This window comes from Neomonachus schauinslandi, chromosome 10, assembly GCF_002201575.2.
Source record: "Neomonachus schauinslandi chromosome 10, ASM220157v2, whole genome shotgun sequence".
NCBI lineage: Eukaryota > Metazoa > Chordata > Mammalia > Carnivora > Phocidae > Neomonachus > Neomonachus schauinslandi.
Genome location: NC_058412.1, coordinates 49306405 through 49330467, shown reverse-complemented (window position 1 = coordinate 49330467; position 24063 = coordinate 49306405). Strand labels below are relative to the sequence as shown.

At 48.9% G+C, this 24063-nt stretch overlaps 2 protein-coding genes across 3 annotated transcripts; one reads left to right on the top strand and one right to left on the bottom strand.

Moving 5' to 3' along the window:
• Window positions 1–64: 64 nt before the first annotated feature.
• On the bottom strand, window positions 65–4200 carry PRADC1 (protease associated domain containing 1). Its single transcript, XM_021699058.1, has 5 exons — window positions 4020–4200; window positions 1942–2042; window positions 1294–1403; window positions 863–1030; window positions 65–606 (listed from the first exon to the last, which is right to left on the bottom strand). Exons 1-5 carry the CDS (start codon window positions 4084–4086, stop codon window positions 486–488), a joined length of 567 nt encoding a protein of 188 aa, XP_021554733.1. The 5' UTR covers window positions 4087–4200; the 3' UTR covers window positions 65–485.
• A 1003-nt stretch (window positions 4201–5203) lies between these two features.
• On the top strand, window positions 5204–22916 carry CCT7 (chaperonin containing TCP1 subunit 7). Of its 2 annotated transcripts, none has more exons than XM_044918880.1 (12): window positions 5204–5351; window positions 10497–10650; window positions 11281–11387; window positions 13382–13507; window positions 14499–14551; window positions 14907–15078; window positions 18099–18263; window positions 19321–19509; window positions 20127–20174; window positions 20898–20951; window positions 21407–21613; window positions 22535–22916. In XM_044918880.1, exons 1-12 carry the CDS (start codon window positions 5346–5348, stop codon window positions 22754–22756), a joined length of 1503 nt encoding a protein of 500 aa, XP_044774815.1. In that variant the 5' UTR covers window positions 5204–5345; the 3' UTR covers window positions 22757–22916. The 2 variants fall into 2 exon arrangements, with proteins under 2 accessions (XP_044774815.1, XP_021554895.1); XM_021699220.2 differs by having other exon boundaries at window positions 5210–5351; window positions 20127–20224; window positions 20819–20951.
• The last annotated feature ends 1147 nt before the right edge of the window (window positions 22917–24063 follow it).

Sequence of the window (24063 nt, the reverse complement as noted above, 5' to 3'; positions counted from 1 at the left end):
AAGGGCATGGGACCAGATGAGTATGAAGGCTCCTCCCACCCATGTGCTCTTATTCTAGGACACAGTTGCGACCCTGATGAGAGGCTTTATTGCTAAAAAATCAGTGAGGGTTTATTAATTCCTCAAACACCAGCAACTGCTGTGAAGTACACTGAGGAGACCCTGGGAAGGGGAGGCTGGAGCAGGTGGGATGTGACAGGTCACAGGTGGCTCTCAGGCCACCTGCCTTTAGCCCCTTTTGTTCCAGATTCTAGCCAAGAAGCTCTGGGGCCTCTTTACTCTTCCCATAGCATGAGATGTTTGGGGGCCCTGAGGAAGGGAAGGCCCGTGGCATGGCTTTTAGCATAGCCAAGGCCCAAGCCTTTTCCCTCTACCCAGCTCCACCTGTCCCCAAGTGCTATCCCCAAATCCCAAAGAGCAGAATTCCTGGATTTTCCTTTCCCAGCCCAGAGTTGCTTTAAGGGTGGTATGTGGGACCAACTCTTCTACCAGAAGGTCCAGGGTGGTTGCAGCAGCTCAAAGGTGGGGATGCTGGTGACATTGACTGGGATGGAAATGATGGCCCATGGCAGCCCATGCTGTTCCAGGGAGCGGCGGATCATGTAGCTGGGAGGGCATGAAGAGAGGTAGGTGGTGATGGTCACTTTCTCAGCACCCCATCATGCCCCACTGTCCCCATCACTCTGGGAGTTCTAGAGCCCAAGGACTAGGCCCTCCAACTGGGGCCCTCCAACTTGTTTGGCCCAAGGACTCTTGGCCCTCCAACTGAGGCTTGTGGGAAGGGACTGGTGATTTCCCTTGACCTCCCCAAGTCATGGCACCCAGCCTGGTGCTGATACAGCCAGAGACAAGGAGCCCTCACCCATCTCGGCCGAGCAGGAAGAGGGCAGGGATGTCAGCTGTGCGCTGGGTACTGTCCTGGATCATCTCCACGTAGAAGCTGTCATTGTCAACCGCATTGTCAGAGATGATCACTGCCCGCCCGCCATGCTCCTGCACCACTCGGGTCTTGGAGAGGAAGGAGCAGCCCCTGGAAGAGGTGATGATGAGACCAAAGGAAAGGCAAGGTGCTAGCTAGCCCTCCTCCAGACTGTCAACACTGGAAGGATGAAAGAAGAACCAGGGAGAATTTCTTATAAATGGTCAAAAGGCATGGATCATAAGATGTTTCTTAAAGACCATTAAAAATGTGAATTATTTAAGAACAGCTATTTCAGAGCACCACCACCGACACTGATCTCAGAATCTACCCTACACCTGCCCTCCTCTGGTGCCTGTCTGTCCGCTCCTTACCCTCTCTCCACCAGAGCGATCTGGTCCTGGATGAAGAAACCGTTGCTGAGCTCCCCACAGGCCTCCGAAGGTTCTGCAGGGACAAGGTGAATCTGCTCATACCTTGTGTGCTGAAAGACATTTAGATATGTCAGAGTGAGGAGACATGCCAGTTTTAAGACTAGGCTGACAGCCCCATTCTCTTGGTTCCTCACAAAGTGTGAAGGGAACATGGGAGTCGTTTCTGTATGCTGGGCACTGAGGTATTTTTTACTAAATTCTCACAAAGGCTTATCTAGTTGTCCCCCCTCTACCCTGCCTTTCTATGAGCTACGTAGGGGAGTTGCTATGGACCCAGAAAGGGGAAGTAACCTGCCTTAAGTCACGTAGTGCAGACAGAACTAGCAGAACCCTTGGTTTCTCACTGTTTCATGTCCCCAAAGAAGACAGCTTGTCCCTGTCTGGTGCCTGAGTCTGTATTACACCCAGAAGGGTAGCTAGCTGGAAACCCTTTCTCCCTGCACAGCAGCCCCAGGAGGACAGAGTTGGATTCTGCACCCTTCCCTGTCCCAGCACTCAAGTATTGGTTGAAGGGAGGAGAGGGTCACCTTACTTAGTCGGATGGAGGTGGAGACAAGATCAGAGAGAAAAGGGTCTCCCTGAACTTACAAAGATACCACCAAAGTCCTTGGCAGGTGTGGCTGTGAAGATGTATCGAATGTCTCCAGGACTCAGCACTTGGAAGTACAAATAATCATGGATGCGTAAGCCTGAAAGATAAAGAGTACAGGTGAGAAGCCTCCAGGGAACAAGCTGGTTCAAGTTCAGATCATGGACCCCTTGTCTTCAATGGGGCTGGTTATAGTCTGGCCTCAGGGACCTAGCTTTGGCCGAGTGAGTCTTCCAGGTGGGTGAGACAGATGGTCTCTGCCCTGGGGAGGACAGAGCTGATGCAGAGAGGGTTAGTAACCCCAGAGAGATCAGCTGCAGCTGCTGCTGCACAGGGAGCCAGGAAGATGAGAGCCTTTGTGTTCTCTCTCTCAGGATGAATCCATCTTTGCTCTGAAGTGGACCTGAGAGTTTCAAGGTGGAGCTGTGGTGGCTTGAGTATAAAACGATTCTCACTAGAACTTCAAAGTTCACTCCGGTTCCATTGCCATGCCCGCTGTCCAGCCACTATCATTTCTTGTCTTCACAGGTCCAGCTTCTTAACTGGTCTATCTGCCTCCATTCTTGCTCTCTACCGTCCATTCCCCCAAACAACAGCCAGGGGGCTTCTTAAAATATCGTAAAGCAAATATGATGAGGTCACCACTCCTATGGCTCCAGTACCCTTCAACAACTACCCTTTGCACTAAAAATAAAATCTAAACTTTTAATTGTGGTCTGCAGGATCCTCTTCCATCTGGCCCTTCGCTGCTACAACCTCATCTACTCCTCCCTGGCCTCCTTTCAGTTTCTTCACTTCTCTGAGTCTTCTCGCAACCGTTCCCTCTATGTGGGAGGCCTCTTCCCCTTACCCCACCCCAGCTCTACTCTTCACCTGGCTCACTCCTACTCATTGGTTAGGTCATAACTGACATGTCACTTCCTAGAGAAACCTTCTGCCCTGTCACTGCTCTCCCCCTATGACCCTTCAAAATCAGCTTTTTCTCCATTGACACTTTCAACATAATTTGTAATTATACAGTATGCATAATTTTTTTTAATGTCTGTCTCCTCCACTAAGGCAAGAACCACAGTTTTGCAGCTTAGTTCAATGCTGTATCCACATTATGTAACAGCGGCTAGGATATGTGGGTGCTCAATAAAGGTTGTTGAAGGAATGAACAACTATTTTCAGCTCCATTGCACTGAGGAAGAGAATTTTCAGAACAACCAGATTTTTCTGGGGTTTGGGATTTTCTCTTCAGCATCAAAGTTTAATATTTACCTGGATTTGAATCCTTGGTTTCCTCAGCCCAGAGAGATTGAGGAATGTGGAAGTGTGGAAGCTGCTGCCACAGGTCAAGCAGTCAGTCAACTAACTATCAAGCCGTTACTGTGTGTCAGGGTTAGGACTGACTGTGGCTTTAGTTGTCCTTGTCTCCTGCCCAAAACACAGCCACCAGATAGAGTCCCACTGGCTTGGCACTGGGCTCTATGCCTTTTATCCTGGGAGTGGGGACTTCCCATCAGATACAGATACGTTCCCAAGAAGCTTTCTTTAACACTAAACTCCTCCTCCTTCCCACATACATCTTTGCCTGGCCTTTGCATCTGCTGATCTGTGTAAATCAAGTGTGGGTATACGTATGTGCCCATGTGTGTGTATGGGTGTGTATGTTTATGTGCTCCTTCAGGTGCAAACAGGTTGTGTGTGTACGTGTGTGCCTGTACATGTGAGCCCACGTGTAAGAATGTGTGCTCCCGTATGCGTACGTGAGTGCTCACATACGTATCTCCAGCTTGTAATATCTCTAGCTGTCCCTTGTTCCTTCTGGTCGCCCCTTCAGCCATCTGGGTCGGCGCTACTGGGGGCGTGGAGAGGAGTCTTGCTTCGACGTGGGGAGCTGAGGACTGAGGCCAGCGTCAGGCCGCACCCTGCTCATGTCGCTGGGGACCAGCAACACACGCAGTCCAGTCGCCTATCCCCAGACCTGCCCTGCCCCGAACTCGCGGGGTCCCCAAGGTGACCCGGGCCGACACGCGAGCGAGCTAGAGGGCCAGCCCCGCCCCGCCCCGCAGCCCCGCCCGTTGCCGCTCACCGTGGGCCGCGACGCACGCGGGGAGCCAGAGCACGAGACAACACCAGCCCGCGGCGCCGGGGACCATCTCCAGGGCCCGGCCCGGCGCCGCGCTTCCTCCAGCCGCCCCGCCGCGCTAGCTCGCTGGACTTCAGCCTGACAGCTGCTCTGGCCTCCAGCCCCCAGACCCGCTCTTACTGCTGGTTGGCGGACGGGAACGAGGCCCACGGCTGATTGGCTCTGATGCCTGTTCGTGTAGCTACACTTTCCGCCTCTGCGCCTTAGCCCACTTCCTATTGGTCGAGAGAAGTGGAGCCGAGGGCTGATTGGTCTAAACTCTTAACAGCAACTGCCGCCCCCCAGCAACCCGAGCCCCAGCATTTCTTAGTTTGGATTCGATTCCAGGGCCGCGCGGGCTGGTGGGCGGGCCTGGGAGGAAAGCGAACTGGAAGTGGGCCCCCCTCTGGACTCGCTTCAGCCGCGGCAAATCGGGGCGGTCAGCTGATGCGATCTCGGCCGGATTTTCCCTGCGGCCGCCTAGCAAGACGACGATTTGCTTCTCCCAACTGTGCTTTACTCCTCACCACCTCTTTGGGAAGGCGTTCGTCTGGCGCCCAGGTGGTCTCCCGCGACCTCCGCTCCGCTCGTCCTCTGCCCAGTTCCACCAGTGCCTGCACGCTCTCTGTCGGTAGGCGCTGGGGACGCGGCTTAGTGATCCCCTCCCTCGAGGAGGTTGTGGCCAGCGCAGAGCCAGAAAACGGGCATTGGGGCCAGGTGCCGGGTGCCCACGCCTGCTTTTCTACTGCTTAGCGTACAGCTGTGACCTTGGACACCTTCGTAACCTCTCAGCCTCAGTTCCTTCATCTATAAAATGGGCATGATAACAGTACCAACTCGATAGGACTGGAAGGGCTTATGAGATCTCTCACCAAGTGCTTATTTAACGTAAGCCTATCCCATAGTCAGCGTTCAATAAATGTTTATTGTATTCCCTGGTCTGGCGTTCGGGGTGAGAGGGGTTGGAATGAGGGCTAGTGGGTAACGCGGGCTCAACAAGGATTCTACATATTCAAAGAGGAAAGCACAACCAAAATCCGGCGACACTTAGGTAACGAACACTTATCGCTAGAGCGCCCTACGACGCCCAGCCTCTGGCCCTGCTAGCCGTGTCGACTCTGTGGTAGCAAGCCATAGAGTGGCGGAAGTGGCTCGTCCCCTTCCTCTCTCGAGCCAACGGCTTGGCGAAGCTTCTGGGGACTTCTCTGGCGCGGGGGATTGTGGGGTTGCTGGGCCGCCCGGACGCGGAGAAGATAGGAGGAGTAGCGGCCCACTGAATAAGCTTCCAAGATGATGGTGAGTGGCGTTTCGCCTATCTGTCGCCATCCGCTGCTATCCGGCCCGTGGGTGGCGCCGCCCGGCCGGGGTCGGTCCCGTAGGGCCCTCCGCTGCCTATTGACTCTGTACTTGCCCGGACCCCACTGTCTACGGGCGACCCCGGCCCGCCGCGGCCTGGCTCGGCCCCAGCACGGAACTGGGGCCCTGGGCGAGGGCTTTGTGGGGCCAGAGGGAAGGCTTTGGTCTGGCCGGCTGGGGACTACAAGTCCCAGGCTGCTTCGGGGCCGCGAGCCCGCTTAGGGGACCGGATTTTTGGAGCCCCCCACAATTATAACCGGTGTTAAACGGGCGCGACTTGAGCGTGCATGCATACATGGTCGGCGGGTGCGTTGGGAAACGTGGGATGTAAAGACGTGTGCTTCCTAGAACGGGCTGAGGCAGCATGGGGCTCAGCCATGGTTGCTCGCGGGTCCCCCAGCCCGCCTGCTGTTGCGTACTGGAAACAGACTTAGCTTGTACTTTAACACTCACTCGTTAATTCCTTAAGGAATGCCTACTGAATGTCATGTAATGCCAGCTGGTTGTTGGGGGTGCAGCTCCTCAGCCGGCAGAATGGACAGGGCACATGGGGACACTACTTCAGAGGTGGGAAGACCCGGGCTGTGATTCCGACCTTGTCTGTCCTTCCGGATTTGGCAGCAGACCAGGCTTTTCTAGTTGGCCACCTAACTCTGGGTCTCCTTTTCTTGAATTAGGGGTGTTGATGAATCCCGGAGGCCCCCTGTAGCCCCTCCCGCTTCCGCATCATCCCTTTCTGCCACCTCAGAGCTGTAGATGCCTTCCATAGGTCCCAAGCTTGCTGCTGTCTCTTGAGTTGCTGTAGAACAGGGCCAGCTTTTAAGGGGGTGTCTGAGGCAAGACCCTGACTAAGATACTGCTCCCTGTGGTGCACTTGGCAGTTCACTCATTCATTTCGGTCAATCGGAGGAAGTCCTCTGTTCTTTTTCTGGCCTGCTGCTGCTGTTTCCTGTCCCGGTAGATGTCAAACTGACACCTATGAGGTGTTCATTCTGTTACCAGATGCCCTGTGAATCCCAATTGTACCCACGATAGAAGGAACCTAGAATTTATCTGTACTCTTTCTCCCCTTCATACCTCTAGTACTGCCCTTTTCTCAGTCCCTCTTCAGCATTACCTATTCTTGAAGTCACCTTCATCTTCCGGGTAGAGGCAGCAGAGCCCTTGAGAGTAAGGGCTCTGGAGCCACACTGGATGCCTAGGTTTGTAAATAAGCTGGGCCACCTACTAGGTGTATGACTTTGAGCATGTTATTAAACGTCCTGCCCTCCGTGTATTAAGGGGATTCTTTGAGCTAATACATATAAAGCGTGCAGCATGTAGTAAGCACTCAGCAGGTGTTAGCTGCTCTGCTAGGTGGTGGTTTGCTTCCTTTCCTCCCTGTAATCTGTCATGCTGACAAGGCTACCATAAGAGTTTTGGTTGGTATTCAAAGAACTGAGGATCACAACCAAGGTTCTTCTGTCTGGTGATAAAACCCTTCACCGAGGGGCTCCACCACACTTGGGTTTTTCCTTAACTGACCCCTGCTCTGTTTCCTTGCTGTGTAAGTTTTTAGGGAGGATGAAGATGAAGATCATTAAGCTGAAATTCCAGAGCCTTCCATGATACCGATGGCAGATTACTGGTTCCACTATTGTTTCTTTACTTGAGTAAAAATGAGTGAGATTGAAAAGTAACTTAGAAAAGAAGCTGGACTTTCCATAGCAATGCATGCCCTTTGGGAGCTAATAGAAGAGGACCCATCCTGCTTGACCTGGCTTGGCTCAATCCAGTTCTGCCACCTTTCCCTTCCCTTAGGATCCCTCCTCTATCTAGCCTGCCATTTCTATAAGGACTACAAAGCACAGGGAACGTGGGGACTATGGTCAGCTGCTTCTGAGCCCTACTTTGTACTGAAGAATTCTCTGTGGATTTAGTGTGACCATACTGCCAGTACTTGTCCAAAAATTAGAAGCCAGCGCTATATCATGGCTTATATCAGACACTTACAAGTATATGTAAAGTTGAGTTTTCAGTATCAAAAGCATATTGCATATTGCTTCATATGTGGCCAAAGCTAGGCACTCCACAAATTGAGATGACTATAATCCTTACCTTTGGGAAGCTCATACTTTAAGATGGCTGGTGGTATAAAAGTTGTACACAAGAGGAAGCAGAGGGAATTATGGGATCCTCTGTTCAGGGTGCCCCTAGTAGCTGCTGTTAGAAAACATCTTGGAAGAATTAGGGCTTTGATGAATTGCTCTCCTGGTAAGAAAGTGTTTTGTTTTGTTTTTTACTTTTTAAAAATATCTTCGTACACACACATATTTCATTAAGTAAACTCTGCAGCCAACATAAGACTCAAAACTCATGACCTCGAAATCAAGAGACACATGCTCTACCATCTGAGCTAGGGTAGGGGCACCGGGGTGGCTCAGCCAGTTGGGCATCTGACTCTTAGTCATGATCTCAGGGTCCGAAGACAGCTCCGTGTCAGGCTGTGGGCTCAGTAATGAGTCTGCTTGTCCCTCTCCCTCTGCTCCCCCTGCCCCTGTATACGCACGCGTGCACTCTCTTTCTCTCTCTCTGTCACATAAATAAATAAAATCTTTAAAAAAAGGGGCGCCTGGGTGGCTCAGTCAGTTAAGCCTCTGCCTTTGGCTCAGGTCATGATCCCAGGGTCCGGGATGGGTGTCCTCCCCCCACCGTGGGGAATCCCCGCTCAGCGGGGAGTCTGCTTCTCCCTCCGCCCCTCCCCCAGCTCATGCGCGTGCTCTCTCTCTCAAATAAATAAATAAAATCTTTAAAGAAAAAAAAAAAAGGAAAGTGCCAGGGTAGCTCTTGTAAATAAGCATATAGTTTATGGAGATGGAGGTAAGAAAAAGCCTTCACAAGCATTTTTAAGTTATCCTATCCTGGAGGTAGGAGAGGTTGGAGAGGTAGGAGGTTCGAGAGGTAAAAATTTGTTGAAGGCAATAGGAAGAGCTTGAGATCTGAAAGTTAGTTTTTGGTTTGAAGTGTAAGACTATCCATGGCAAGGATGAACTGAAGAAGCTTGGGGGCTGCCATGAGGAATAATTTAGCAGGACTGGGAGAGCGTGGGGCCTTTGGCGGGATACCTTTTTCCTTACAGAAGGTGTAAGAGGCCTGAAAGAATGCTGAGAGTATAAAGAAGCCATTTCTTGCTGCCAGACCTGGGACACTACTGTGAAAGGGAAGGAATTTTCCCTCTGGCCCATGCCTAACCCCAGATTTAGGGGGTTAGCTGACAGGTATTCTTTTAAAAAAAAAAAAAAGGTAATGTATATGTTCATTGGGAAAACATTGAAACAAAACAGAAAAATACACAGTACAAAGCATCAAAACCCCTTTTACTCCCACTCTCTTATTCATTAGTTTGTTGCGCATCTTTCCAGTCCCCTCTTATGCGTTTACATATTATATCCTGCCTCCTTTCTCTCTCTTTATATTTTACATAGATAAAGTGTGAATCAGAACATGCCATTCCTCTGCTAAAAGTTTTTCCAGGGCTTCCTTTTGTAGGAATAAAATCCAAACTCCTTACCATGGTCTACAATTGAGTATGCGATCTGGTTCTTGCCTGTCTCTTCAGCTCTATTCCAGTCTTCCTCCTGCCCACTACCATCCAGCCTCACTGGCCAAAGGAGTTGGCCTTTATCAGGAATTGCCCAGCAAATATGTTGTCAGCCTCATGGGTCACTAGACTTTCTTATGTGTGAATCCTTGATTCCTTATTGTTGGATCGAGATCTCCCTTGTGCTTTTGTTTCCTTTGTCTTTCCTGCTCAGACACCTGAAGTACCTGTAGGGGTGGACAGGGGCAGTGGCTTTCAAACTTCATATTGCAATCCATGGTAAGAAATAAATTTGAAGTCCTAGCCTAATAGTGCGCTCATAGCATCACAAGTTTTGAAACAGTACCCTTACTATATTCAGTTTCACATTCAAAATTAACTCACAAACACAGGGAAGACTGATTCTGGTTTATGAGCTCATCTCTGAAGGCACAGGTTTTGATAGAAACTCTGGTTTGTTAACGTGAAGAATTACTGTCTGTGCTAATAATGGTCACTGAAGCAAAGGTCTCTAAGCAGTCTTTTAAAATAGGCAAGGATCCCTGTTTTCCCAGAGTTTCTAAGGCAGGTCTGCAAATTAAGCCTCTATAGGAATAGTGATTGTTCTGGAGGCTAGCATGCAAAATAGAGAAAAATTTCTGTGGGACATTTGATTGGAGACTGGTCACAGGGAAGCGCTATGGAACTGGCATGAGAGATGGAAACACTGTTGTACGAATTAGATTTGTTGTCATTTTGTGAGGCTATTTGTTTCTCAGCCTGGCTCCTTCCAGACACTCCAGCTAAGCATAGTTAGTAAGGCTGCTTGCCTGGGCATCTCCAGGACACCACCTGAAGCTGTTGGCACCTCGTGTTTTGCATCAGTGCCCCATCAACTTCTCTAGGATTAAGTTGTAATGCAGATAAGTGGTGGTTTTGCTGGAGGGTGAACACTGAGCTTCTTCCTCCTGTGCTGTGACCTAATTCTTCAACACAGGGAATAGTGTCAGAAGTTGAAAAGGGTATGCTTATTCTGCTGAGCACTGGAGAACACAGTATTTGATTTGTTCTTTTAGACTAAATCATGCTCCTCGTACCATTTTCTAGCACACCTGCAGGGTATGCTGTGGTCTTGGCAGTATCTATGGATATAGGGGCTGGTTAAGGAATCAGTGTGGTAGATAGTGGGAATATGGTTTTAAAAAACCTCCAGAGGGGCGCCTGGGTGGCTCAGTCGGTTAAGCGTCTGACTCTTGATTTTGGCTCAGGTCATGATCTCAGGGTTGTGAGATCGAGCCCCGCGTCAGGCTCCGTGCTCAGCAGGGGGTCTGCTTCTCTCCCTCTGTACCCCCTCCTCATGTGCATGTGCGCACTTGCATGTGCGCACTTGGCGCGCGCTCTCTCTTTCCAGTCCTTAAAAGGCTTACATATATTTCTGTTATGGGAGAGTATCCTTTTTCCTTCCTCCTTGAATTTCATTGTAATAGATGATTATTAAAAGCGGTCCATTGCTCTTTCTTCTCCAGCCCACACCAGTTATCCTGTTGAAAGAGGGGACTGATAGTTCCCAAGGCATCCCCCAGCTTGTAAGTAACATCAGTGCCTGCCAGGTGATTGCGGAGGCTGTAAGAACCACCTTGGGCCCTCGTGGCATGGACAAGCTGATTGTAGATGGCCGAGGTAAGTCTGCAGGGTTCCTCAGGCCAGGGTGCAGGAGAGGAGACTCCTGGGGAATGTTTGGGGCTAGCAGAGGTTGGCATCACAAATGCCACTGCTTTTAAGATCTCTGAGGGATTGCTCGCTATGAAACAGTTCCATTTCGTACTTTGTCCTGAATGCTGAACCCTATGGGAATATATGGGAGAAGTTGGGCTCAGGAGCCTTTTGCTTCTTAGAGAGAGGCAGCCTGGAAGCATGAAATAGAACCATCTGAGTTGCCTGTGGTCGTTCCCATTGTATCATGTTCACAAGACAGAATTCCCCCTCATGTTTTAGTGTATTAGCTGACGTGAGATGTTAGGGTATCAACTGTGTCAAGAATATCTAAATGGTTTCTCATTCTCATTTAATTAATAGTTCCTACGTTCAGTTTGAGGTGTGCTAAATGCAGTTCAGAGAAAATCAGGAGCTCATGGTTGTTGGAAGCTTGTGATTTTAGGTGGCCCTTTGTGCACAGAGCTAAGTCTATAAAAAACATCAGTTTGCATATGCCATGGTCTCCTTTGTCCCATCCCAATAAAGTATGCATGGGCTCCAATTCCAGCTGGGAAAAGGGTCTTTAAGTTTTTACTTTTTGTTTTTCCCTTTAAGGCAAAGCAACAATTTCTAATGATGGGGCCACAATTCTGAAACTCCTTGATGTTGTCCATCCTGCAGCAAAGACTTTAGTGGACATTGCCAAATCCCAAGATGCTGAGGTGGGAAAATCAAGCATATGTGTTTAAATAAAGGTTGAAATACATGCCTGCTTGCTCCTTTGCTTTTCTCTCTTAAATTTTTTTTTATTTTAACTCTTAAATTATGATTTCACAAGTAATACATACTTGTAAAATATTTAGATGGAATTGATAATCTTTTAAAATTTACACTATTTCACTGCATGTAGCTGAGATCTTAGGACCGGGCTCATGTACTGTCATTCATATCACTGACATGGTAAATAATTTAATCTCTCATGTGTTAGTCACCTTGTAAGATGGGCCTGGAAACTTTAAGGTTTCCAGTTTACCTGTTGTTGTATTTTCCATGCTGGTAAAATATAGGTAACATAAAATTTATCACCTCAGCCATTTTCAAGTGTACAATATGACGGCATTAATCAGTCTGTCTTAAAACATTTCTTTTTTTTTAAGATTTTATTCATTTATTTGAGAGAGAGAGAGCACATGAGGGGGGGGAGGGTCAGAGGGAGAAGCAGACTCCCCGCTGAGCAGGGAGCCCGATGCGGGACTCGATCCCGGGACTCCAGGATCATGACCTGAGCCGAAGGCAGCCGCCCAACCAACTGAGCCACCCAGGCACCCTTAAAACATTTCTAACATTAGGGGCGCCTGGGTGGCCCAGTCCATTAAGCGTCTGCCTTCGGCAGGTCATGATCCCAGGGTCCTAGGATTGATCCCCGCGTCAGGCTCCTTGCTGAGTGGGAAGCCTGCTTCTCCCTCTCCCTCTGCCTGTCGCTCCTCCACTTGTGCTCTTTCTCTCACTATATCTCTGTCTGTCAAATAAAATCTTTAAAAAAAAAAAATTTTCTAACACTAGAATCTTGATAATAAATGTTGAGAGGAGGGACGCCTGGGTGGCTCAGTCAGTTAAGCGTCTGCCTTCGGCTCGGGTCATGATCCCAGGGTCCTGGGATCGAGTCCCGCATCGGGCTCCCTGCTCCGCGGGGAGCCTGCTTCTCCCTCTGCCTCTGTCTCCCTCTCTGTCTCTCATGAATAAATAAATAAAATCTTTAAAAAAAATAAAAATAATAAAAAAAAAATGTTGAGAGGAAACAGGTTTGCATTTTAGAGTATTACAAATATGTTCTGAAGTTATATAGAAAGGTTTATTAGGACCCAGTAGTCTATGAAACAGTATTGCTTGTATAAAATTAAAGTGAGAATAGTCTGGATTTGACCTGTAACTGTATTCAACAAAGGACTAATACCTTTCTGGCCAGGAATTTGGCAGCTTAAACCTTTTACCACAGTAACACTTTTTCCCCCTTGAAAATCCCTCACATTACACAATGGACATAAGTGAGTTGAAAGTAAATTTCTACCAAATCAGAGGTGAGCTGGTTTTAGCTCTTATTCTTTTTCTCCCTCATTAAAAATAGGGTTTAGATCCCATTGTAGAAAATGACTATGTTAGAAAGGTTAGCAGACTAGTGATCTGCCTATTCCAAACAGTGTTTAAAATGTAAAGGACTTTGGCTGGTCCTGGAAGGTTTGTTTTAGTGGGATTTGGCTGGAAATTATTTTTTTGTAAACTCCTATAGTACTTTGTACTCCTTAAAGAATATTTGTCTCATGTCTCTTGCTACCGTGGTTACTTGAGACACTTAAGCATTATATTATAAGTGTGACTGAGACTATCTTATTCATCATGCCTGTGTGCAATGAATAAGTTCTTGGTTAATCTGCTTATGTGATTTATATCCTGAGGAACTTTGAGTGTCCAAATCAGCCCTCTTTGAAGAATGGGCCTGGCTGGGGAATTAATTTTGTAGCCCAAAGCCATTTGATGGGATGGATACCTAACTACCATCACCTTCCTTGTACTTGTTGCCATCACCTCTGCTTGCAGAAAACACATTTCACACCCATTAAACAGTCCCCAGTTTAAATGGGTAGGTTGCCTAAAAATGGCGTTTCAGGCTTTGTCTCTAAACATAAGAAAATGTGAATTTCCTGTCATCTTCTTCCAGGTCGGTGATGGTACCACCTCAGTGACCCTCCTGGCTGCAGAGTTTCTGAAGCAAGTGAAACCCTACGTGGAGGAAGGTTTGCACCCACAGATCATCATCCGAGCTTTCCGCACTGCCACCCAGTTGGTATGGGAATATTGGCTACCTTGGCCTTGTGCCTGGGTACCTTCATGTTTCTCTTAGGATACCTTTAGCAGGGTATAGGGAGACTGGTAATAGGGTTCCTTGGACGTTTTCTGACTTCTCCCTACGAATCTCAGTTCTACCATTCAGTAGCTATCTCCTTAAGCCTCAGGTTTCCTGATGGGCTCAGTAAGTGAGAGCTGGTGTTTTTTGATTTTTTATCAAGTTCCTCATGGCGCACATCTTGAGACCCTGCTTTTATTGATCTTTGACCTTCATTCTGTGATCTTGGGCAAGTCAATCCCTCTAGGCTTCACTTTCTCCCTTTACTGTCTCTGTTTCAGGGGCATGTGGGTGCCTCAGTCAGTTAAGTGTCTGACTCGTGATTTCAGCTCAAGTTATGATCTGGGGTTTGTGGGATCAAGCACCGAGTCAGGCTCCATGCTCAGTGGGGAGTCTGCTTGAAATTCTCTGCCCCCCCCCCCCGCCCAAAAAGTTATTTACTATCTATTTCAGGTTGGTAACATTAAAACGAGACCATATATGAGAAGTGCTTTTGAAAAGATACTAAGTTTAACATACAAATATATTGCATAACACATCTAATTAATATATAAAGCGCTAGAAGTCGTCATGGGTGTTTTCCATAAGCCAGAAGGTTTGGCCCAATCTAGCGTCTTAGGTTGTTTCCACTCATTTATTTTAGTGTGTTCCCTGCATATTTAGAATTAAATCCTGGAAATACCCTGATGATTCTTCAGAACTATACCTACACCATACCTGTGCCTATACCTGTTGGTCACTGGGAGTTTTCTAAACTGTAAAGATGTGTGTTTCCGGGCAGCTACCAGACTTAGAAGTGTTGTTTCAGCTGCAGAATGGGAATGTTTAAGATTTGGGAGTAAACAGATTGGAGAGTGGCAAGAGAGACTGGGACCCACCTCTCCAGTTTGCCTCTGGCACCAGAGACTCACTCGGCTTCTGTTGTTGGCAGGCAGTTAACAAGATCAAAGAGATCGCTGTGACCGTGAAGAAGGAAGATAAAGTGTAAGTTTTCGGTGGGCTTTGTCAGAACCTTGACTTCTGTGGCCAAATTGGACGTAGAAGCGTGTTGCCACCCTCTATGGGCCTGGGGCTATTTGGCTCTTGCCAGACCCTTGGCTGTGCCCCAGCTCACACAGCACAAAAGGGGCTGTACACTGTAGTTTTAAAGCTGTCACACATGAGGTCTCTGACTGCAGTCACCATCTGTCAGTGATAATCTGTCCTAAAGATGTGGAAGATGAAGTTGGTGTGGGCTGAGTTTAGAGACCAGAACAGACACCCCCTCCACATTGCAGTAGACTCAGACAAGAGGGGCTTTCCGGGCCTGACGCAGGTCCCACCCGTCCTTATGTCCCAGGGAGCAGAGGAAGCTGCTGGAGAAGTGTGCCATGACCGCTCTGAGCTCCAAGCTGATTTCCCAGCAGAAAGCCTTCTTCGCTAAGATGGTGGTGGATGCGGTGATAATGCTCGACGATTTGTTGCAGCTTAAAATGATTGGAATCAAGAAGGTGCAAGGTGGTGCCCTAGAGGTAAGCCTGCTGCCGCCTCCCTAGGAGGCTCCTGCTTTCACATGGACTCTCCAGGCAGGTTGGTATAGGAGGTGAGCACGCGTTCCAGGTGTTGAGAGAATGCATGTTGGGCTGGGAGTCAGACTTGAGTTGTAGTCCCCACGCTGTCGCTACAGCCTGTGACTGTACATACATTTTGTAATTTCTCTGGACCTCTGTTTACTTGTCGGCACAAGAGCAGATTGAACTCGTTGATTTTTAGGATCTCAGTGTGATGTGGAAGGGGGCAGCGCTAGCTCCACCCGATAGCTTACCTATGACCCTCTCAGTTAATAAATCTGAGAAGTACTTCTCAGTCCACTCTTTTCCAAGGGACACGCCCAAGCTCTCCCTTTTATTCATTTATTTTGCATAGATGATACATAGTTCTAAATGTATAAAGGGGCCTAAAGATAAAAATAAATGTCCCCTATATGGTTCCTGCCCCAGATACAACCACTGTTAAGTGTGTGTGTGTGTGTGTGTGCGTGCATGCGTGCACATACGCACGCACGCACATGGGCGTGCAGGTGCTTCCAGAATTAGTCTGTGTATTTCTAAGTACATATGTAAATAGTGCTTTTCTAAACACAGTGTTCATTTATAATACGCAGTGTTGTAACTCCCTTTTGTCCATTAAACAACGTATTTTAGAATTTGATCCATATCAGCATGTGGGGCTTTTAATTCAGTGCTGCATGGTAGAACTTTCTGCGATGGCAGGACTGTTACCTGTCTGTGCTGTCCATTTTATGGTAGCCATTAGCCATATGTAGCTACCAAGCCCTTGAAATGCAGTTAGTACAACTGAGGAACTGTTTTTAATTTAACTTTTATTTATTTATGTGGCTCATGGCTAACTGCATTGCCCAGCATAACTGTAACTTGTTCTTTTTTAACACAGTGGTATCTGTCCGGAAGCCTTTTTTGATGTTGGTATCTCCGTGCCCTTTTGGCCCTTCTCCACTTGGCCTGCCCTACTTCTTTACTCCACCTCGGTGACCTGGCCTGAGGTGTTATAGACAGGGCAAGACCTGCCTGAAATATTATATCCTGGCCCGGCCCTTCACTTTTTTTCTTTGACTTTTACCCTTCTAGATTACATCCCCACTCTGTTCTCCTTCCTTCTGTCTTGGCACATGTCAGTAGACTGAGGTTCTCTCTTCTGTAATAAAGCTATGAGGAATCTGAAGGTCATCTGAGCAACTCCCCTGTCTTTGGCCCCTGTACCGCTCCTTTCTCAGCCCATCATGGTTTACTGACTTTGTCTCTACCCACTGCTTTGGTAGCAGTCGCCCATCTTCTCCGGGTCTTCCTGTTTCCCTAGACTCTTGAGATTAGATTGGCATTCACTCAGCTAAGGATCAAAATAATAATTTTATCTGGTGAGAAAGCCAACCTACTTTTTCCTTAGGCCGTCCCACATTTCTTAAATGCATATAAAACCTGACACACAGAATTCAATAAGTGGTGGTAGTAATTATTTACTTATTCTCAGGATTAACTGAGAACTTCCTGATCTGTATCTTCAGTCCTTACCTCCCCCTTGAGCCTCATGGTCTTGTATCTATCTGCTGCTAAACTCCTCTCAGTCCTCCAGACCTGTAGCATTTTCTGTGTTCCTTGACATAGTTGGTGTCTCCATCATTTACTCACATCACTCACACACCAGGAATCCAGGGTCATCTTTACAACTCCTCAAAAAATAAAAATAAAAAAACTTTCTCTGAAAATCTTTACAACTCCTCACAACCTGTCAATCACCATTGTCTCCTCTTGCCTGCCAATTTACTATTTACTTCCGTGAGCTGTCTCTTTCACTTACTCTCAAGACCATTGTCCTGGCAGTGGCCACCCTTCTTCCAGTCTTGGATCCCCTCAGTCAGCCCTGTTTTCTGTTGTTAAGGTGAAGTTCCACAATTTACTACCCTGTGGAAAGCCTGTTGGGGTTCCTGCATTGCATACAGGACGAGGGGCAGGCTTTAGCAGAGCCTGTAAGATTCTCCTGCACTGACCCCTGCCCTCTGCTTTATATTCCTGCAGCTGCCAATGGCTTTGCATTCTCTGATGCCACCACACTGCCTCTGCGGAACACCTTTCCCTTTTTCTGTTTGATTTCTGCTTATCCATCTTGATTAAGCTCAGGCATCACCGCCTTTGGGATGCTGTGGATTTGAGTGATGCACAAACATGTTCACTGATAGACTACAGTATTAGAGATTAGCATTGGCAGAGAACAGAGAGGTCATTGAGCTGAATATACCCTTTTTTATCGAGTGGGAAATGACTTGGTCATTTAGTAAGAAAGAGATCTGGGATCTGAACCCAAGTCTTTTGATAGTGCTGAAGTCAGTCCCAAGTAGAAAGCAGCATGCTTTCTTACTATTCCCTGCTGTTAAATCCAACCCACAGGAAGCTCATGTTCTGAGGGAACCACAGGAAGCCACAATTGTAGCTAGGGAACTGTACAGGGAGTTTCTGACCCTTTGCATCCTGGGAAGTGGAAGCACCTAGGCTCCTGCGCACAGGTCCCAGTGTGTGTGCGCGCATGCAGGGCAGATACAGAGGGCTGTGGGGAGGGTGTCCAGTAGAAGACTGGGCGGGGGGTTGAGATGGGATTGAAGGGGGAGGCATTGGGCAGCCTGTGCCTTATTCATAAACGCCCGGTCCCGTGCCTGGCACCAGAGGCTGGCATTCAGCGTTCTCCCTTGGCTCCTGCTTCGGAGGTCAGGCTCAGAGGATGGCCCATACAGCCCTTTACCGTGCTTAGTCTCTGCAAGCTGAAGGATTGATTTCTTTCTACTGGAGGGACAACCAAAATACGTTTTGTATTTTTCCAAGCTTTTATGTAAATGAAAAGGCTTTGTTGTAACAGCAAAGTAAAGACATGGTTAACTCTTTCATGTTCGGGGGAATGGACACACGTTAGCCTAGTACACCACTGGCTTGATTTCCTTTCGTGCCAGTACTGAACTGTTGACTGTTTGTTTGTTTTTAAACAGGAGTCCCAGCTGGTAGCTGGCGTCGCATTCAAGAAGACTTTCTCTTATGCTGGGTTTGAAATGCAACCCAAAAAGTACAATAATCCAATGATTGCCCTTTTAAATGTTGAGCTTGAGCTCAAAGCTGAGAAAGATAATGCTGAAATCAGAGTCCACACGGTTGAGGTAGGCCCTATCAGCTGGCAGTGGCCGGGGAACGGTCAGCTTTCTGGGCTAAAGCCTTGGATCTTGGGGCGCCTGGGTGGCTCAGACAGTTAAGCATCTGCCTTCGGCTCAGGTCATGATTCCAGAGTCCTGGGATCGAGCCCCATGTCGGGCTCTTGGCTCAGCAGGGAGCCTGCTTCTCCCTCTCCCTCTGTTCTCCCCCCCTGCTCATGCTCTCTCTCTGTATCTCTGTGTCTCAAATGAATAAATAAAATCTTAAAAAAAAAAAAAAGTCTTAAAAAAAAATAAAAAAATAAAGCCTTGGGTCTTTGTGGCCATCTTGGGCCCAGCTCTGTATCTCAGGCTCCCTATGAACCCCATTCTCCTCCTGGCCCCCTGAATATGTTGATGTCCAAGTACCAGGCCCACTTCTTTTCCCACTCTACTCAGAGTGACCTGAACCTGAAGAGATTTGGATAGGGAAGGCCTGCTATAATATTCTCCTCTGGCCCCAGGGAAGGGGCTGGCGGTGGCCTTCCACCTATACACCGAGCCCAGGATTTTGAGTCCTCCTTTTTGAGCAGATGAAGGCTCTCCTTCTACACTGGGTCCCACACTGTAGGGACAGGTGTGCTCCCATCACTGATAATACCAAGGCTGTCTCTGGAGGTAGCCATGTCACCCAGCTATAAGCAGGTGCTGTTAGGTAATGTGCCCCCAACATGGAATGGCCTCTGGGGGAAGGGGTCTTGTCGTTGGGAACTCCACGGGTACAGCTTCTCAGAGGAATGTAGAACTCTGTGAGGCTAAACTATTTCTTAAATCTTGGCATGCCAGCTCTGGAGGAACCCCCAGTCCTGGGGTTATTTTCTGTTTTGGTGTTTGAAAGTTTTAGGTGGTTTCTAAGTTACTGTGTGGGGTCATTGTTTAGTTGGACTGAGGAGAGGCGATTCTGGTCACCCTTGTTAATTCCCAGATAAATCAGCATATTTTACTTCTGGGGGTTGGTATATTTTAGCCTACCATCTATGCTAATCTCTCTCCAAAAGCATCCTCATCCTTTTCTGGGTCTCTTCAGGATTATCAGGCAATTGTTGATGCTGAATGGAATATTCTCTATGACAAGTTAGAGAGGATCCATCATTCTGGAGCCAAAGTCGTCTTGTCCAAACTCCCGATCGGGGATGTGGCCACCCAGTACTTTGCCGACAGGGACATGTTCTGTGCTGGCCGAGTGCCGGAGGAGGATCTGAAGAGGACAATGATGGTAACCAAACATTCGTGTGCTGCTTCTTGGCTTTTGCGGGCCTGGAGGGGTTTTCATTTACTCCCGGTATACTGGAGTGCACTCTCAGGTTGGCATGTGACTCTAGGCGGGTCTTTGCTTTTTTTTGCCTTGAAGCACTCCAGTCCCCATGTGTACATGCTCAGTGTAAATGAAACAAGTTAGGAAATCTGATTTGTGAGGGTACCTAGTAGTCATGCTGTGATCAGCTATATAAACTCAAGTATTGGTGTTTCCAGCAAGGTTTCCTCCTTTTCTTTTGAGCATCTCACCAAAGATGTGTTAGGTCCAAAGCACCGATCCTAACTAGTTGTTGGGCCCAAGGCACGCTAGTTTGGGGGAGTGGGTTTTGGGTGAAGTAAAGGGTCCCCATCTCCTTTTAACTGGGCCTGCTTGCCTGTCATGTGTCTTTGTTCTGTTTTATTTTCTCCTCTTCCAGGGGGTAACGGTGAGAGTGGGTTATCCAGGGCAGGGGGCTCTGGGGCACTGTGGCAGGGTTTAGCGTGAGAATTGGCTTTTGAGGCTAGATGGCACGAAGCTCTCTCCTGGCTTCACGTGAGCCTTAATTGCCAGGTGATTCACCTTCTTGTGCTCATCAGGCTTGCGGAGGCTCCATTCAAACGAGTGTGAATGCTCTGTCGTCAGATGTGCTGGGCCGCTGCCAGGTCTTTGAAGAGACCCAGATTGGAGGCGAGAGGTAAGCCATAGGCCTGGGCTGCCTCTTGGTTGAGCTCACGGGACCTGCCTGAGTCTGGCCTTCTGCCATCTTTTGGGGGGTGGTATACAGCATTTGCTACTCTTTTTTGAGGTCTCACCTTTTGGAGTGTAAGGAACTCAGATATGAAGTATTTCGAGAGGGAAGGAGATCAAGTTGGGTCTAAAGTCTGACTCCGCATTATTTTATGCCCCAGGGTACAGCCCCAAACCTTCCCCAAAACACGTCTACAAGAGTGGGATTAGAAAGCCCTAGTGAGGGGTGCCTGGGTGGCTCAGTTGGTTAAGCGACTGCCTTCGGCTCAGGTCATGATCCTGGAGTCCTGGGATCGAGTCCCGCATCGGGCTCCCTGCTCGGCAGGGAGTCTGCTTCTCCCTCTGACCCTCCCCCCTCTCATGTGCTCTCTCTCTCATTCTCTCTCTCAAATAAATAAATAAATAAAATCTTTAAAAAAAAAAAGAAAGCCCTAGTGAGGAACAGAAGAGCAGCTGCCGAGCTGGGAGGACGTGGTGAGGTCAGACGCAGCAGGCTGGCAGCAGAAAGAGGTTGACGTGTGTGATTTGATCCTGGGTGTAGGTACAATTTCTTCACTGGCTGCCCCAAGGCCAAGACTTGCACGATCATCCTTCGTGGCGGTGCTGAGCAGTTTATGGAGGAGACAGAGCGGTCCCTGCACGACGCCATCATGATTGTCAGGAGGGCCATCAAGGTACTAGGCTGGGGGTGTCCTGCCTCCCCAGCCGATAAGACCCTGGATTTGTGTGGTGATTTCTTCCCTGTATAACCTGTCTTCCCTGAGTTGCCTCACAAGTCATAGAGAAATAGCCTCAGTCTCTCAAAATAGGTCATGCCGCCTTAAAGGCTATGACTTGTGAGCCAGCAGGGAAGCTGCTGTCGTCAGCCATCCCAGTGATTGTACCAGTGCCCTCAAACTACAAGGTGACCTTGAAGATGGTCAGGAACCAGAAGGTTCACTGGATTGCAGTTGGGATGTGCTAGATAAGAGCCGCATCTAGGCTTCCTGGGGTTTGGGATGTGGGAGGAATGAGGAACCACTCCCGTTTCTGTGCTAGAGGGCCTGCTGACCGGCTGGTCCAGCTTGGCTGTGGCTGGAGCTTGGACCAGGGGCCTGTTAGCATTGAGAGGTGCGTCTGGTCTCTGCAGAACGATTCAGTGGTGGCTGGTGGCGGGGCCATTGAGATGGAGCTCTCCAAGTACCTGCGGGATTACTCAAGGACCATTCCAGGAAAACAGCAGCTGTTGATTGGGGCGTACGCCAAGGCCTTGGAAATTATCCCACGCCAGCTGTGTGACAATGCTGGCTTTGATGCCACGAACATCCTCAACAAGCTGCGGGCGCGGCATGCCCAGGTGGGTCCTTCCCCTTGGGGCCCAGGGATTGGGTGTGTGGGGATGAATGCTGAGCGTGTGCTGCGCCTGCTCAGCTCTGCGTGTTGGGCCCCAGGGACAGGGCTGTAAATGAAGCCAGTACCAGCTAACTGGGCCTCTGAGGGCAGAGAGAAAGCTGCGGTGCCAGGACTGGAGCTTCCAGGGCTTTCTTCGGTGCCTCTACTGAAGATGATCCCGCTCCTTGCGGTGCCATCGGAGGAGCCAGGGGGACCCTGCGGCCTCCTCCCTGAAAGCACACGCTGACCACGTGTATGGGTTCCCCAGGGTGGTGCGGGTGAAGCGGGCCGGAGCCCTGCCAACCAGCGGCCCAGCCACAGCTCTACCGCCTCTAGGTTGGGATCTCTCTGCGAGCTTAATTTGTTATTTGCTGTTTAGCAAGTGTTTGTTGAGAGAGATGTGTTAAGTGCTCGGCACTGTGACAAAAGCACTCAGTGAGTGACCTTGTTTGTGACTTGTGTGAGGGCTTGAAGCGTATCATTCACTTCTCTGCACCTCCATTTCCTCATCTGAAATGGGGGCTGACGGAAGCAGTGAGCTTAGTAAGGGATTAGAAAGTGTTCCTCTTGAGAAATACACAGTCCTTGGGGTGACCTGAGGACGGGACCTCCCCCAAACACAGCATGTTGCCCGGAAGAGGGCCCAGAGCTCTTTTGTGAGCAGCATGTTTAGGGTTTGAAGGGGGTGGGTGTTAGGGGCACGGGTGGGAAGACGTGCACGTCCAGGTTCCTGGTGTGATGCCAGGCAGACGCCATCTTCCTTGGGGAAATGCAGGCAAGTTCAAGAGAGTGAGGTTTCCTAACGCCCGGAGTCTTTTGGAGGATATGCGAGAAGAAATTTGAGAGCAGTTCCCTATTAACCTCCCCTCTTTTCCTGTTCTCTCAGGGGGGCATGTGGTACGGAGTGGACATCAACAACGAGGACATTGCCGACAACTTCGAGGCCTTCGTGTGGGAGCCAGCCATGGTGCGCATCAATGCCCTGACCGCAGCCTCTGAGGCCGCCTGCCTTATCGTGTCGGTAGATGAAACCATCAAAAACCCTCGCTCAACAGTGGACGCTCCCCCAGCTGCGGGCCGGGGCCGGGGCCGGGGCCGCCCGCATTGAGAGGCACCCTGCCCCTCACGCGAGTGGCTGGCGGGCTGGCTGCAGGGTATGCTTATTCTCCCTGTCTCGGTCCATTGGTATTACGAGGAAAGGGTAGTAATTGGCCCACTCTGTTCTCACTGGAGGTTATTTAAATAAACGTAAGACTTAGAATTCACTTTGCAAATTACTTGGGCACAGGAGTTTTACTTGGAAATGTCTTGACTCCAGCTCAGGATTTTACTTTTGTATGTACTCACCCACAGATAGAAAAATTTTCTTCTTTTCTGTTGGGCTCAGTCCTCAACAGCCTCTGGTTGTTAAGGCAGAGTATGGGTCTGCTCTGCAGGCAGGGAGCTCCACTTGAGGGGCCTCCATCCGGAAGTTTCACTTTGGGGTTTTTTTTGGTCCCAGAAGTGGCTAGGAGATGTGGAGTCCCTTCCTTTTCTGATGTCATCTTATTTAGCCCTGACCTCACCAGGCACTGCTCCCAGGGTTTCTATGGGTTTGAGTAGATGTGTTACATTACCTTGTTTACTCCTTCCACCTCCATACTCTTGGCTCAGTCTTTGGTCTCTCCTTTTTCAGGATCTCATGGTTGAGGGCTCTTGGAGGAATGTTCTAGAGAGGCCACATCCTCTTGAAATTCTGTGGTGATTCCTTAGAAGTCCATTGAGGAGGTGGCTGAAGGAGCACCCACCCAGTCTTGGTTCAGCCACTAATGGTCTTGGGGGTTCCTTTTGCTTTCTTCTGACCAGTGGAGGTTTGGAGTGGCCAGCACAGATAAAGTGGAAATCAGCAGGATCTGACTGCCGTCTCGTTCACACTAGTCCCGAGAGCTGGCCTGTAGCTAACTATCATTAGTAATTGTTGAAGCTGGAGGTGTGACTCTGTGACCTTCAGCCACGGAAGCTTTAGTTGCCTGACACTGGGAGGTGATTAAAAAGAAAATCTCTTGAGTTTGGCCCACTCTTGGTTAGAGGGACTCAAGCAGGATGGGGTGGTGGGCAGGTCCAGACTGTGTAGTCTGGCATCCCTCCGAACTTGACAGTCTCTGGGTAAACTAACTTTTCTGAACCTCAGCTGCCCTGCCTGTGTGGGGAACATAAGAATAGTTGTCTCAGAGTTGTGGGGATGAATATTCATCTTGTTTGATGCTAAAATCACACGCAATTTAAGCCCAAGCATCTGGTCTTTTTTCTGATTTTAAATATTTCCAAACCTGAGTAATCTAATCAGTGGGGCAACCTCATTTGGCAAAATGGGGGAGTTGAGGCCACAAAGTGATGGGCAATTTGGTCTCTCCCCCAGGCCAAAGCCTGATTGGC

What these genes read in the sequence shown, in the direction of transcription:
- PRADC1 (XM_021699058.1), bottom strand. Translation starts at nt 4,086, where the DNA reads ATGGTCCCCGGCGCCGCGGGCTGGTGTTGTCTCGTGCTCTGGCTCCCC. An exon ending in AGGACTTTGGTGGTATCTTT is followed by an intron (nt 1,404 to 1,941) that starts GTAAGTTCAGGG and finishes AATGTCTTTCAG; the next exon opens with CACACAAGGTATGAGCAGAT. An exon ending in TTCCTGCTCGGCCGAGATGG is followed by an intron (nt 607 to 862) that starts GTGAGGGCTCCT and finishes ATGCCCTCCCAG; the next exon opens with CTACATGATCCGCCGCTCCC.
- CCT7 (XM_021699220.2), top strand. An exon ending in ACCCAGATTGGAGGCGAGAG is followed by an intron (nt 20,225 to 20,818) that starts GTAAGCCATAGG and finishes TCCTGGGTGTAG; the next exon opens with GTACAATTTCTTCACTGGCT. An exon ending in TGCGGGCGCGGCATGCCCAG is followed by an intron (nt 21,614 to 22,534) that starts GTGGGTCCTTCC and finishes CTGTTCTCTCAG; the next exon opens with GGGGGCATGTGGTACGGAGT.